A 14,591-nucleotide genomic window follows, 5' to 3' on the forward strand; every position below is an offset into this window, starting at 1 on the left:
AGTGCTCACCCTGTAATCTCCATTTACATACTGGCCGAGTTCTCTGTCTCTCTTTCTCTCGTCTGACTGACGTTTCAGGCCCCGCACCGAGGTGTGTCTGATGACAGTGGCTTCTCTCGGGAGGGGTGGGACAGCTGGTGGCTGATCCTCAGGACTGTACAGCTGAGGGAGAGGAGGTCTGGGCGGTGCTTCATCTTCCTGGGAATAGGAAAGCACAGGGATTTGGCAAACAGCATGAAAACAGTCTGGCATAAACTGAAAGTTCATCGTATTATATGAATTATTCACGACTGCTTCAGCATGCTCTCCTCTGTCCACACCAGAAGCTTGAGGCTTTAAGGCCCAAGCAAGACCAAGAAATCAACCACAAAGCATTTCCAAGGAAGGCTCTGAATATTAGTATGTCCTAGACCAGTCTGTGACACTCTACGGGAGGCTCCAGGTTATGCACAAGTATTGTGCTGCATGTGCCACTTCTCAGTTCCAACACGAGCACCCCAAGTGCCTCCCTGCTGTGCCTCCACACTGCGTGAACTTCCAACCATGACACTTCCACTGCTCCTGACAGAAGGGAAATGGAAAGACTGCTGAAAGAATCCCACAAGAGCAGTACTTACAACCTTTGGCTTGAGCTTGACTGGTGACTGAAGAGGTGGCTCTATTTTTTTCAGCTGCTGTGCTTGGTGCTGTGTCCTGGTCTGGAAATAAGGCTGTGGATACAGCCTAACCTCCAGAGGGGATTTAACTGGACTGCGTGGAGGGCTCTCGGGGACTGAAAGTTTGCTCTCCACAGTAGCAAGGGAAGCTGGTAAGGAAGGCACTGAAGACTGAGAAAATGAAGGCACTGTTTTTCTCTCTAGGGGGAAAATACACAAAAAACATTTCTTGATGAGGATCTAGCAAGTCTTCAGGCCAAAACTAAAACCACATAGTTCAATATCATCCCATAAAGCTCCTGGTAGAGTGCAGTGGGAACAAAGGGAGGAAAAGCCTGGGAGTCATATGAAATCAGTCCATAAGCTGCATCTGGCCCCATGCCACAGATTCCTTAAGTTGCCTACACATCTAGATCATCTCAGAACTATTTTATCTCTGTATGTAAAAGGTGAGCAAAGATGCCTTAAACATAAAGTGCATTTTTCAGTAGGTATTATCAGGCTCTTGCTATCCCAGTGCATTAGGTCTTGTCTTTGAAACACAATAAAGCCACTGAAATGCAGACCACACAGACTTTCCCTCCTTCTCTTCCAGATGTTGCTCTGCCCACTAAACATCTGCCTGAAGAGGGAGGGGGAAAGCAACTGCAGCAAGGACAGTTGGGCAGCATCCAAGTGGGAAAAAAAAGCAATAAATCCAGAGAAGAGCTCCTGGACAGTATGCAGAACAGATAGCACACTGGTAAGGGCCAGGCATGTGACAGAAACCACTCCTGCAACTTGAAGAATTTAGCCCATTGTTGTTATTGTTATTCCCTTTTTGGCTTGTTACATTTTAGTGCCACTGGTATGTGAAAACAAACAACAAAAATACTTTGTCACCTCAAGTAAAGAAACACCAAGTGCTCAGTCAACAGAGATTTCTGACACACTCAATAGCAGAATCAACTGGATTTTCTGCAGCAGAACAAACTTCCAGATTATGCGCACAGACCCAAAGACTCAGTTGCATTGGTACATTTTTTATTTCTTCATCATGTTCTCCTTACCTGGATTCTTTATAGAGTCTACTATGGTTTTGTAGTTTGCTTTATTTGCACTCAAGCCAGCTGTAACATCTTCAATTCTCCACAAGTCTTTTTGTATTTGTGTTTTCTCCTGTTGTTTGTAGTAAAAGAAAAAAAAAATTACTTATACCTAATTTTTAATTTATTATGAGCCTGTCATTTGATACCAAAACCAAATCACTATTTCAGAACTTACATGAAAACTTAAGAGTTTAGAAATGAGTTAAATAATTACTTTAAAATAAAAATTTAAAAAAACAAAGAACACCAACAAACATATCTTGCCCATAAAATTTATTAGAGCATTTTCTGACTGTTGGAAGACTTTTTACAGAAGACAGGGGAAAAGAGACAAGTCTATATTATTTCTAGAATACTGTTCAGATTACAAAAACATAGTTTAATGTTTAACATAAAATGAGCTTCTAGAACCCATTAATTTGAACTTGGTTCTTAAATCCTATAATTACCAAACTTAAGACTCTTAAAGCAGCCTTACAAAACATCTTAACACATTTAAGGGAAATATGCTGTAGTAAAAAAGCAAAAAAACAAACTCAGAAGTGCTGACAATTTCAATTTCTGCTTATATTTGAGTTGTTAGGCCTACTTGCCATGATGTATTTCAGGTAAAAACAATATATTGCTGCTGTTCCAGGATTTGGTCTCATCTTGCATCCTATTTCCTTTACCAAGGCTTTCCAGGAGGAAGGAAAGAAAGAAAGGGAAGCTTTGTCTACAGACTGGACTTTGCCTTTAAGTGCATCTTGCAGCCTGCCTCCTGAATGCACCATTTCAGTCATTCCAATCATCTTAAATAGCTGCTGCCATCTAATTAATTAAAGCCTGGTAACCTCCTGACTTCAAACATTTGCATCAAGAACAAACTTTGTAAAACCAATACTATTAAAGAAAGCGAAGGCAGTGAAACACTTAAGAATTGCTTACAAACTGCTCAAGAACTCTAGAAATCCATCACCTCCCACAAGCTGCAAAATAGCTACTAATTAATCCTATAAGGCTGAGGGTGAAAAAAAACTTCAGTAAAAGCTGTTACACCTCATAGAGCTAAGGAAGGCATATAAATTGCTTTCCACTTTCTGTCTTAAATCAGGAAATATGTTCAGCCAGGTTACAGATCAGCAAACAGGGTGCCAAGAACACAAACATTTAAATGATGGAGAATGTTATTTGCCTGTAGTAAACTCACTCGATAGATGGGACATATCTTGAAAGATTGTCAGGACACAAACTATAAATTTGCACATTTCATTTCATTTTTCTGAGATTAATCATACTACAAGGAACCAAATGATGGATTTACAATAATCAAGCCTCAGACTAGTGAAAAAAACACTACATCGCACTGAAAATCCTGCGTCTGAAACCACTCAGAAAATGTTGGATTAGCAATGTAGAAAAGGCAGATCTTTTAATATTATTTCTTCCCATTACTTAAATATTGATGTGAAGAGAATAATTTAGATCTAAAATGGACCAGGGCTGAATGATAAGCAGATGAATTAATTTTAAAATTATGAAAGCCGAGATTGCTGTTTACAGAGGGGTATAAATATACTTTATTGGCAAGCATGAAAAGGTAACTTGGAAAGAAAATTTTATTTCTCTAACTTCCTTCAAACAGAAACATAATTTAGAATGACATAAAACCAGAGAAGAAACACCAACTAAAAAGTTATCACTGATAAAATAACCTATCTCAGTTAATTTCAGCGTGCCCAGATTCTCCCCAACCCTTAAGCAAAGACAATTGAAGCTACATTCTAAAAAGCAAGATTTACTCCAACCAAGCTACCCGAAATATTTAGGTTTTAACCTCTTAATTAATGCTACATAAAAACAACATCAGTGGTCTCCTACAGCAACTTGAGCCTGCAAATTTACTGAATTTTTAATAATATTCCATGAAGACTGCATTTTTTTAAAATACAGTGTGTATTAATTTAGTGCTATTGGAAAATGCTAGATAAACAATCTTGAGTCTACACATCCTTGGGCAGAGATAAAAAAAATTCTAACTACTATGGGTACTTAAAGTGAGACTTCTTTGAAGGAATACAGTTTTTTAGAATATTCAGTACTTTCTCAAAAAATCAGTTCCCCCTAGTATCTCCAAAATAGGTATTCAGAAACAGTTTTTTAAAACTTAGCCAAACATATCTGTGCATACTTACATATATGTGTGTAAATATAAGTATACACACATACAACTGATAACATGCTTATGGCTGTGTGTGTATTTATAATTAATCACTTATGTGATATGAGATGATAAGCAAACTGAATTAACATTTTTTTCTGTGCAAACCACATTCCCTTCCATATGTATTGGTGAATCCCATGCCACACATCCAGTATTTTAAGCATGCTCAGTGCCTAATTGGAGATTTTATCTCAAAGTAGCCTAAAAAGGTATATTTTGTTTAAATTTGTCATTTTCCTTTATTAAACAAAGTAACTTTGCAGAAGGACCATTTTATTCCAATATTCCCCTGGGATTTTTTAAAAAATGTATTCTACAGCTGAACTCAATTACATAATATTCTGACTCCAGAAACTGAATCACTTCCCCACCCCCCAAAATGAAAAGTAAATGAAAATATATGTTGAAGATTGATGCAATCAAAAAAAGTTTTACAACTCTTGCTTTGACACAAAACATTTATCCATTAATAGTGAAAATAAACTATTTTACAGATATTTACTGCAAATAAATAAGCTAAAAAATGTAACTAGTGAGCTCTTTTGGTCCAGGATATTTGGAAAAGTAGACTAAGATTTGAGAAAAATTTATACATTAACTGTGTTCCTTGTGTTCTGTTCTGCTCACACTAAGGAAAAATAATGCAGTCTGTATTCCCTGCTCTGAGAATAAAGTCACCAGTTGTAAGCAGGTATGTAGAAATAATCTGGTATTTCACGTCCATTTCAGCAAAGAAAATAACTGAGCTTCAAACAAAGCTTCTTTTAAGATTTGAAACTGAATAATTGATTTAAAACTGAGATGCCTTTCAATTACTGATGGCTGTTAAACACTTATTCCACTTCACAAAACAATCCGCAGAGATAAATCTTCCATAAATAGAAGAACATGACAAATAACAAGCAATGACAATAACAACCAGTGACTGGTGCTCTTAAAAATGGATAAAGAAGCCAACAATGTCAGATCAAATAAACAGAAGACTAAGAAGTCCTGCACAGTCTTATAAATTAAATACGTTATCAATGTCAAGATGTCAGCATGTAATAAAAACGTAATAAATAATGACAAATTTGCATAGACAACTTATGAGAAACTATTGCATGTGCTGCAAGACAATGTAGTGGGTTTTTTTTCACTGCACAGCCATGCTGCCACAGTGCCTGAACTCTGCAAACCAAACCACATGACAGCTGAATGCACTGCAAAAACGGCAGAGAATTTCTCTGACGAGATGGTAACTTGAAGTTCAGGAAAAGTCATCCTCTAAGTGTTTACAGTGTCTGGAACTGGACTCACCTGAGATACCAATGAACTGCTCATCTGCTCCTGTAAGGCTTTTTTCAGTTGGCTCACATCCTTTTCTAATTTCAGGTACTCATTCCAGGCATTTTCCATTTCCTGTTAACAGAAGGAATACTCTAATACAGTGCTAACTTCAAAACCACTTTATCCATTCTCTAATTGAGCACCAAAGTGTTTTGAAGGTACTGTTATTCTATTATAAAAAGAAGTAAAGAATCCATTTTAGTCTACACTGTTACTTAGACTTGATTATACACCTGAAAACACTTCGTAGCTTGGAAGGTCAAGTCAAGAATCCCTAGTTAAAAAAACTCTGGCCAGGTTCCTGACACAAAGCCAAATTGTCATAGAACAGAATCTCTGCAACAGTACAGCCCATTTTATAATGATTTGCTATTTATGCCCACAAATACATTTTAAATGCTGACTGTGAAAATCATACATTTTCTACAGGCACAAACTGACTCGATATATTTAAATAATACTGTCATTTTAGTGATCAGACCTTACTATAGGAAAGGTGTTCATGCAATTCTAGAAACAATCTTACAAGGAGCTAGTTACATTTCCATAAAGAGATAGTAATAATAGAGGGAAAACAACATTAAATTATATTTGAATTTTATTAAGTTATAATATCAATGGTATATTTATAATGAAGTATCAACAGATTTTCCCAATTCCTTTTACCCTGGAAAAGCATCCTAGAATCACATTTATATTTTCAAAGGACTAGCTGAAATATTTGCAATTTAAACCCACATATAACATATGAAGACATTAAAAAGGTTAGGGGTTTTTGTCTGGTTTGGGAGGGTGGGAGGCAGGTGCTGAAAAGTAAAGCTGGAAAGATTGTTTAATATTTTTGTCTGGTTTAGTATGCTGTATCCTAACCAAAACTCTTCAGAACAGGTCTTAACTCCCCTATCCAATGCCCCTATCCAACTACCAACACAGTTTTGGTCTAACTGGGATTTTAATTGTGGTTTTCTTGAAGCAACCAAAAACTCATACCGTTGAAACTTTGGATATTTCAGCCCGAATATGTATAAGGTCCTCTTGCAAAAGTCTCTGCTGGTAAGATATTTTTTCTGCATGTTGTGGTTGGTCTTTGTACTGATCCATCTGCCTGTGTAAAACCTCCAAAACAGACTCCAGCTGATCCTAACAAAGAAGATGGCAGTAAGTTTACAATATTTAGATGGAAATTTCTGCATCTACTTGCAGGAATATTAAAGGTGTTTTCCATGCCCCAAGTCTTCCCTATAAGCCAACAGAAGTTAGGATTGGCCTCCTGTTTTGGAGACTCACATGTAAACAAAAAACTGCAAGAGCCTTAATCACCTATTATATCCAAAAATTACCTCATATTTTCCATTAAGTTTTTCCATTAAGCAGCCAAACCGTCGAAAACACAAAGCAGTGAGAGGGGACTTTTTCTGTTTACACTCTGTACAAAACTGCAATTTACAGTTTCAGAAAAACCCCCTTAAGCAGTACAGAACTGTGACAGCCCTACCACAGCCCAGCATGAGCTGTTTGTTTAAGGACATGTTCTCATTCACTGCTATGGGTAAAACAGTCATGTGAGGGATTAAAATATTGTCTAAAACATGAAACAGACCCGATTCATTTAGTCAGGAGTAAATAACATGGAATTAATTTTGCACAGTAGCTCTTCTGAAGGATCCACCTGAACATTATTTTCATTTTAGAATACATTTTTTTCTGAACCACCTTAATTTATTGATAGCTATGGCTCGCAGGCAAGGAGGCAAATGGGATTAAAACATTCCATAATGGGTATTCAATCCTAACACAAAACCCAATTCTTGATATCATAGAAGTTTATACACACTACAGTGCAAGCAGCACTCAATTTTTTGTTCATAATTTCATATTTTATATTTCATAATTAGATAAAAGTTGATATTTTATTTTCCTAAGCCCTTTTTAATCTACTTACTTTATTTTCCTTAAGGGCTCTTATTTTGTCCTCCAAGTCCTGCAGAATTCTGTCCTGCTCACAGAAAACACTTAGCTTCACCTGGAAATGAAATCATATACGTATACAAAGTTGGATTTTAAAAACCAAGCAGAAAAGTAACCACTTGTAACACTTCACCCCAAGGAGTGCAATAATGGTCATATAACTGTACAACAGAAATAGACAAATCAGTGCAAGAGGTGCTGAAGTGGTGTTTGATACTTACATCAATATCACTTTCTGCAATCTTGACAGGTTTTGTACTTCTTTCTTTTAATGAGTCACGTCCTGTGACCTAAGAGGAACAGGTTTTCAAAATGTAAGGAATTAGTTGCAAACTAAAACCTAATTATGCTTCAGCAGTGAAAAGAAAACTTTTGTTAAATATTTGCTTTTATTAAGAAAAAATTAATAAAATTTTGGATTACAAGTATTTTCAAATCTGGCCTTAGTTTTTGAGAAGTGTTAACAAAAAGGATTACTAGTTACATTAGGCTATTTAGTAACTCTTCCAGTAGCTTGGAATTCTGGACAAAAGAGCATAATCCCACCTGTCTATGGTTATAAAAGTCCTTTTCCTGCAAAATCTCATAGTTTTAACTATGTTGTTGTGAGATCAACTATGAGAGTTGTGCTCTAATGGCTTTCTTGAAGCCAAAGGACTGGAATAGTTCCTTTACATGCACGGTTGCAACAATAGCAGCATTCATTAATGACTAAAAATACAACTTTTGGCAAGTGTTTCATTCTACAAAGGACAGTATCTTCCTCAGCACAGGGCAAGTTTTATTAAAGACAGACTGCTATAAAAACGTTATAGTGGAATTAAATGTAATTAATCTATTTTGATGTGGTTGTAATCTACCAAATCTCTCATTCCATAAATCACTGGTTTCATATCCCATCTCTGGCGAGATTATCTTCTCACATAACACAGCTTTAGAATAGGTACCGAAACAATACTCAGTTGTACTTCCAACCTTCACAGCAACCTTAAAAATTAAGGCATGTCTATGTCTGTAGAAATGTTTATTATTTCCACTGTCTACACAGGACCCTCTTTGTGAACAAATGAAGTTAAGAAAAGAGCAATATAATAAAGCTCATTAATCATACATTTTTTTAAAAGCCTTAAAATCTAATGATTTAATATTGCCTGTTTGGAACACTTTTAAAGATTCATTAAAGCAAATACTATCTTACCACAGGACCACCTGGTGATTAGTAGTATTCATATACAGTGTATTCTTATTCATATGCAGGCAAAAGCTTATGAAGAAAAATTCACCTCAATATTGTCTTCAGTAATATAAGAGGAGAGGTTTTGATACACAAGCAGAAGTTATTGGCTTTTTTGGCGAGGTAGGAAGGGTATAAAGAGGTAGTTTGCTTTTATACCAACTGACTGGCCCTCTCGAGACTTGAAGCTACATACTTCACTTACTAACCTAAAAGTAACCTAGAGGATCATGTTAGGTTTTTAAAAGTAATTAGATTTCACTCTAAGTGAGGCAAGTATTGTCTTCTGTCCTCCAGTGGCAGACCCCATTCAAAGACTTCTCATGTACCTTTGTGTGGTGAAATATTACTTCACCACCAGAATCAAAAGTAATTATAATGCTTCCAAAAGCTTTCCATTTTTTGATTTTTTTTTCAATGATTACATGTTACATAGAAGAAAAATCACTTTCTTTCAAAAGTATTAATGGAATTATTTAAATGCTAAATCCTATATGTAATTGTAACAATTAATTAAATATAAACATAAAATACCAGCATATTAAAAGCATATTTAATTACCTGCAAGCTAAGACAATGCAAAAGCCTTTTTCAAAGCAACGGAATTAACATAAAAACAAGTCTACAGAATTTGGGGATACTTTAAATTACAAAATCAAAATTGTAAGGAATTTGTTAACTATCAAGCAGTGAACATGAGAACATAACAAAAATCAAGCATGCTTTCACATTTTCAAAATTTCACATAGGATTCACTATTCGACACATTCGTTTTCAAAACATGATAAAATGAAAACCAAACACCGAGGTCAGCCATAATTTCACATACAGTCCCCAAAAGGGGGGGGAAAAGGGAAAAAAAAAAAAAAAAAGGGAAGTAAAAAAAAAAATCTTACAGGAAGCACTGCTGTGTACCAAAAGACACCTGTAAAAGCCAGAACACTGACTGCTACTCGAAAAAGCAATGGGATGAGCACAGTTCAACGCAAGCAGTCTTACATGTATACTGGATAGTAACCCTTGTGCTGAGTTCTTTAGCACTTTGTATATCATGTTGATCAGAGGTCCATTATTTTCTATCTGTTTCAAACAAAAGTTTAGTCATAGCTTGTTACAGATGTCAAGATTTAAACCCCCAAAGCTTACAACTCAAAACTCCACGAGCAGCAGTGATCACACACTCTCAGGTCACACCTAAGCATTAAACAGTTTATTGCTCAATCACAATTCCACGTTGAAAAGTTTTGTTCTGAAACCTCTAAGAGAGATCTTGAGAAATAATGGATTTAGTGAAAAGAAAAAAGCTTAACTCCAGTTCCAAAATGTTCAGTCCTAATTGAAACTGTTTAACCAGGGTGGGTCTAATTCAAAGCCCAGTGAAGTCAAAAGAGAGACTTGAACTAACTGGCTTTCCAAGTCTCCAGTGTCTTACATGGAAAACATTACACACACTACCTGTTAATTTGCCATATTCCACCATTACTAAAATATGCACTCTTGTTTTCCTTATATCACAAATCAAAGCATTGCTACATTTAGGGGCAAAACACAAATGTAACCAACACAAAGACAACTTTCTGAGTTTCACATGGTCTCTTTAATCTCTCAGCAATCTGACCTGAATTTTCACGTTTCTCAACCAAGACTGAAAGAAGGTTATTAGGAAATGCTCATTTTGAAAAATTACATCATTCCTTTGGAAACACGCTTGACATTTTGACTGTCAAGATTTTCAAAAGGGAACCAACTGGCATTAAGTTCTTTTCACAGAAATGTCAAGTGCCCCCATACATTTTTCTTTCTGCCTGCTTTTTTTAGGTGCTACAGGCAGCAGAAAGGCACAAGGGGAGCTCCTGAGAGACCAAATAACTCCTCATGTTCCAGACTGCAACAAATTAATCTGGACAGAATCTACTAAAAAGTTAAAGTTAAAAACCCCTTCTAATAATTTTGCTAAGCATATCACATTTCAGAGGCTTGAACCATGGTCACTTCAACTGTGAAAATTGTTGTGTTTCATAATGGACAAAACATTGTGATTATTAATAATTTCTCAACTCGTAAGACTTTTCAAATCGTAATTAGTCATAAAATTCATCTGATGGCTTGGGCTGCAGTTACATTTGGCAAAGCCATGAACAAACCAAGGACAAGGCTTAAAATTAAATGCATCCAACCAATTTTAAATTTGTGTATTAATGATTCCAACATATTTGAGCATTTAGACTACATATACATCACCCATATTATATGCTAAATATTGTATGTTTATACATATATGGTACTATATGTATGTATAGTATATATTACTAATATTTTCCATTTATTATTTGGTTAGAAATTAAGGAATTAAAACATCAGATAAGATTGAAATACACAAGCTCATAGGTGCAGTCAGCACATTAGCTGCACATAGGCAGCTATGCACATGCAAACCAAAGAACAAGGTGTCAAATTTCCCTTCACCTTGATTTTTCAGGAATCATTTTTATATGATTTATATATGGCTAGACATGCTACACACCATAGAAAATTGGCAGACTACTTTGCTAAGCAAAACAACTATATCTTTTTGGTGGTTTTTTTTTCCTTCAAAACCTGATATTAAGAAGTCTAGATTTGCTTTCAAATTTCCAGCCATCAAGAGTACCAGATACAGAAGTAATTTAGATAGATGATAGGATCCTCAGTATCATATTTAATTATTTTTTAAAAAGAAATACCTCCTAACATTACTTAATCAGATTATATCTATGGATGGATGGATGCATTTGAAATCTTTTAGCTGTAATAACATGAAAACAATGACAGTGCTAATTACTCACACTTTCACAAGAACATACGGCATATTATACAAGTAAGGAAAAAGTCAGTTTAAAAAGATTTAAAGAGGAAAAGCTGGATTAAGAGAACACACGTTTTAACTTAGAGGCGTTGACTTCATACTTGTACTAATGCTACAGCAGAGAAACATTTTCAATCTGTTTATCTGATTTCCCTAAACCCATGTATCATTCATCTCAGTACCAGTAACACAAGTTGTTCTCACAAACTAATGAACTACATTTCCTGAGTTTGCACTTTAATTGTACAGTCACTACTAAAAAGACACTCAATATTCTAAGCACAACACTGAGGCAAAAGACTGTTCCCATCTCAGACTAGAAAGCAACTTTAAAATTTGCAGGTACAAAGATGATACAAAAAAGACAACTGGGTTGAAAAAAAAAAAAAAAGTGAAGTAGAGATGTGTAAGATCTTACCTTTAGATCCAAATACTCCAGATCTTTTTTCAACTGGATATATGTGTCATCCGCCTTCAGGTAAGTACATAGGGAGAAAACAGTGCAATATATTTGAATGTTTGAAACCATTTCAGAATACTTGGATTCACTATATACAAGAAAACAAATGAAAGAGGGAACAAAATAACAGAGTAGGAGCACATAAAAAAGCACATTTGCTCCACCAGCATATTGCTATTTACAGCTAAAAAATGGGCAAAATATTTCCCAAGAGTATTACTGTCTCATTACCCACCCTCCAAACATCTAGATTTTTGTTTCCACCTCTAATGAGACATAGAACTACCTGAAACAAGACATTTTCAAAAGCTGTTTTCTCAAGACCAATTTCCACTGACTAGTCCTTCACTGAAAAAGTTACAGTGGTGTTCTCCAGCACGATATGAGTCTTTGGGAGAAGAAGAGAAGACCTGTACCTGACTAAATGTCAGGCATAACTAGAAGACATCATAAAATATATCACTAGAATACTTTGGATAACAATTTGTAAGCATTTTAAGTTATGAATTCCTTAATTCAGGGAAAGAATGAAATAAGTTTTGTGAATAAAATTCTGAAAAAGATCTCACTTATATGATTAGACAATCCATTTTGTCTTTTAAGTAATAGCATTCAACTTGATCCTTAATTTTCATTGCCTCACCTGTAATTGCTATCAGCTTAATTTTATACACTCTTCTAGCAACATCTTTATTACAGTCCCTTCAAGAAAAACATGCACAGAAGTCATAACAAAGATATTTCTCCTCTTTTGAAAGGGGATATTTGCAATACAAAAAGTTTAACTGTTGCAAATGTGCTACTTGTAGTTAGTCAAAATGCCCAAAACTTCCTAGAACTTTAACTGCTATTTTGTCAGCATTTTATATCCTGGGCGCAATTAACTTCAGAATAGAAGAAAAACACAACTATACCTTTTCTCAAGTTTTGAGCCAATGAGAATGTGTAGTTAGAAAAAGAAAAGAAAAACCCTTTATGCCATAAAATCAATATATCACTCTTGCATTTCTTTAGAGGTGTTCACTTACAATTCTTGTCAGATCAGCTTGTAAGACTGACTGAGGACTTGACTAGAAAGTCTGCCCATTTTTGGAGAAAACCCTGTTATTACCACCCATCTTAGTGCAATTGTTCTGTAGGTGAGGTAAGTCGGGAAACAAAACTTCTTCAATTCAAAAAAATTACTTTAGTTTTGGGCCAAAGTCTTCACCAAATCCAAGAAGAGTCACCAGATTTTACTCCCAGATGGCTCCATTTTTGAGGCTCTAATAGGAACCGGAGAGCTCTGTGAGTACACTTCTGTTTGGTCTCACATTTACAAGTTTCATAACACCAGTGCAATCAAGAGCACTGTAGATGATCCAAGACGCTCCTAAGCTTTTATGAACCAGTGTTCACCTGCAGAACTGACACAGTTACAAGCTCATATGAATGTACAGACTGGCTGATGCATTTCAATTTGCAGGTGATGCAGCATGTGGCACAGGGAGCCAACCCCACCATGAAAGCAGCACAAAGAAATGGTTTTGCTTTAGAATGAACTTATACAGTATTTCAACCCACATTTCTGAAGATGCAACATTTTCAGAAATAGTATAAATACACAGTATAAAAAGGAAGTAGACACTTTGAAACAGATGCACTGGCACCCTGTAACTTAAAAATGCTCATCTTTTATAGCAAATACAGTAAGCAAAGAAAAACCGCAAACGACCTGGGCACTGTGGAATACCAAAGAATGGGCAAGGAAGCACAGACTCAAGCATGCCACTAATGAAGCATTTGCAGAGTCACAAAATGTCACAGATGAGCCACGCAGCAGCTGACCTGATAGGTGGAATTAGTTGGCAAGTGCTGCAGTAACTGAGCGATTGTGTAATTTCTTATACTAGCCAACTTAGCCTGATGTCTCCTTAATCGAATGAGAAGCAATGTTAGCTCTTCAGGCTGCAGGTATTTAGACACATTGTAAAGAGGAAATTAGCAGTCTTCAGGGAGAGGAACTATAATTACATTTTTCACCTCAGTGCCCAGAAAGCAGTTACTTGACATGATTAAGCAATTATTTAATTAACTCTGCATTTGGTCAAATAAACACAATAAAACTTGAATCCTGTAACAACAGACAGCTCACCCCTGTTCATGTTGCAGATAAATGCAGAATTCCTACAGGCTTTACTGGCTTAAGATTAAGTTCTCATTCGAGTTATTTATGCTTTAACTAATAAAGTTAAGATTAAAGACTATGGATTTTAAAATTTAGCAGTGGTACTGCGAGGACACAAAAGGAGCTGTGCTCTGCACTTACCGACTTGCCGTGCAAGCTGGGCGCGCTCACAGTGTGTGTCATGTAGCCCATGGCAGGCATGGAGCGGCGATCCAGGTGAGCAGAGCTCTGCAAGAAGCCACAGCCAGAACATAAGCATTGTGTCCAGTGGCAGTGTGTTGCACCTGAGGGCAAATTCAGTCTGCACCTCTGCCACAGATTTTTTATTTAAAATCATGGCGTGCTTAGATCAGGGTAACACGGGCCAGCCCGATCCTTTGATGATTAAAAACTTAGGAATGAACAAATGCAAATTCAGCACCTGATCAGCGGCTTCTGGCAGTGTGAGATGCTTCAGCAGAGCATGCAATGTAGCTGCCAGCAAATAAAAAAAAAAATCATGAAGTTCCCCCCCCACCAAACGTCTCCCAGAAAAAGGTTGGGCTGGATGATGCCCTCCGACAGCAGGCTTGTACTGCGCACAGGAACAACTGAGAATGCTCTCTTTTAGCCAGGGAACTCAAGCTCCTGACATGAGTGAC

At 36.2% G+C, this 14,591-nt stretch overlaps 1 protein-coding gene across 2 annotated transcripts in view; it reads right to left on the reverse strand.

Annotated features, from left to right (window-relative positions):
* The window catches only part of PLEKHA7 (pleckstrin homology domain containing A7), a gene marked incomplete at both ends in the record, with an annotated part of 151,020 nt that overhangs the window by 13,383 nt on the left and 123,046 nt on the right, over positions 1-14,591 (reverse strand). For both annotated transcript variants that reach the window (XM_082284187.1, XM_082284186.1), the window contains 9 exons: positions 10-198; positions 618-856; positions 1,706-1,814; positions 5,247-5,348; positions 6,267-6,416; positions 7,219-7,299; positions 7,466-7,534; positions 11,742-11,795; positions 14,092-14,178. In XM_082284187.1, the coding sequence (XP_082140313.1) occupies positions 10-198; positions 618-856; positions 1,706-1,814; positions 5,247-5,348; positions 6,267-6,416; positions 7,219-7,299; positions 7,466-7,534; positions 11,742-11,795; positions 14,092-14,178 (1,080 nt within the window). The remainder of the gene's footprint in view (positions 1-9; positions 199-617; positions 857-1,705; positions 1,815-5,246; positions 5,349-6,266; positions 6,417-7,218; positions 7,300-7,465; positions 7,535-11,741; positions 11,796-14,091; positions 14,179-14,591) is intronic.

This window comes from Coloeus monedula (genome assembly GCF_965178545.1).
Source record: "Coloeus monedula genome assembly, chromosome: 6".
NCBI classification, from domain to species: Eukaryota; Metazoa; Chordata; class Aves; order Passeriformes; family Corvidae; genus Coloeus; species Coloeus monedula.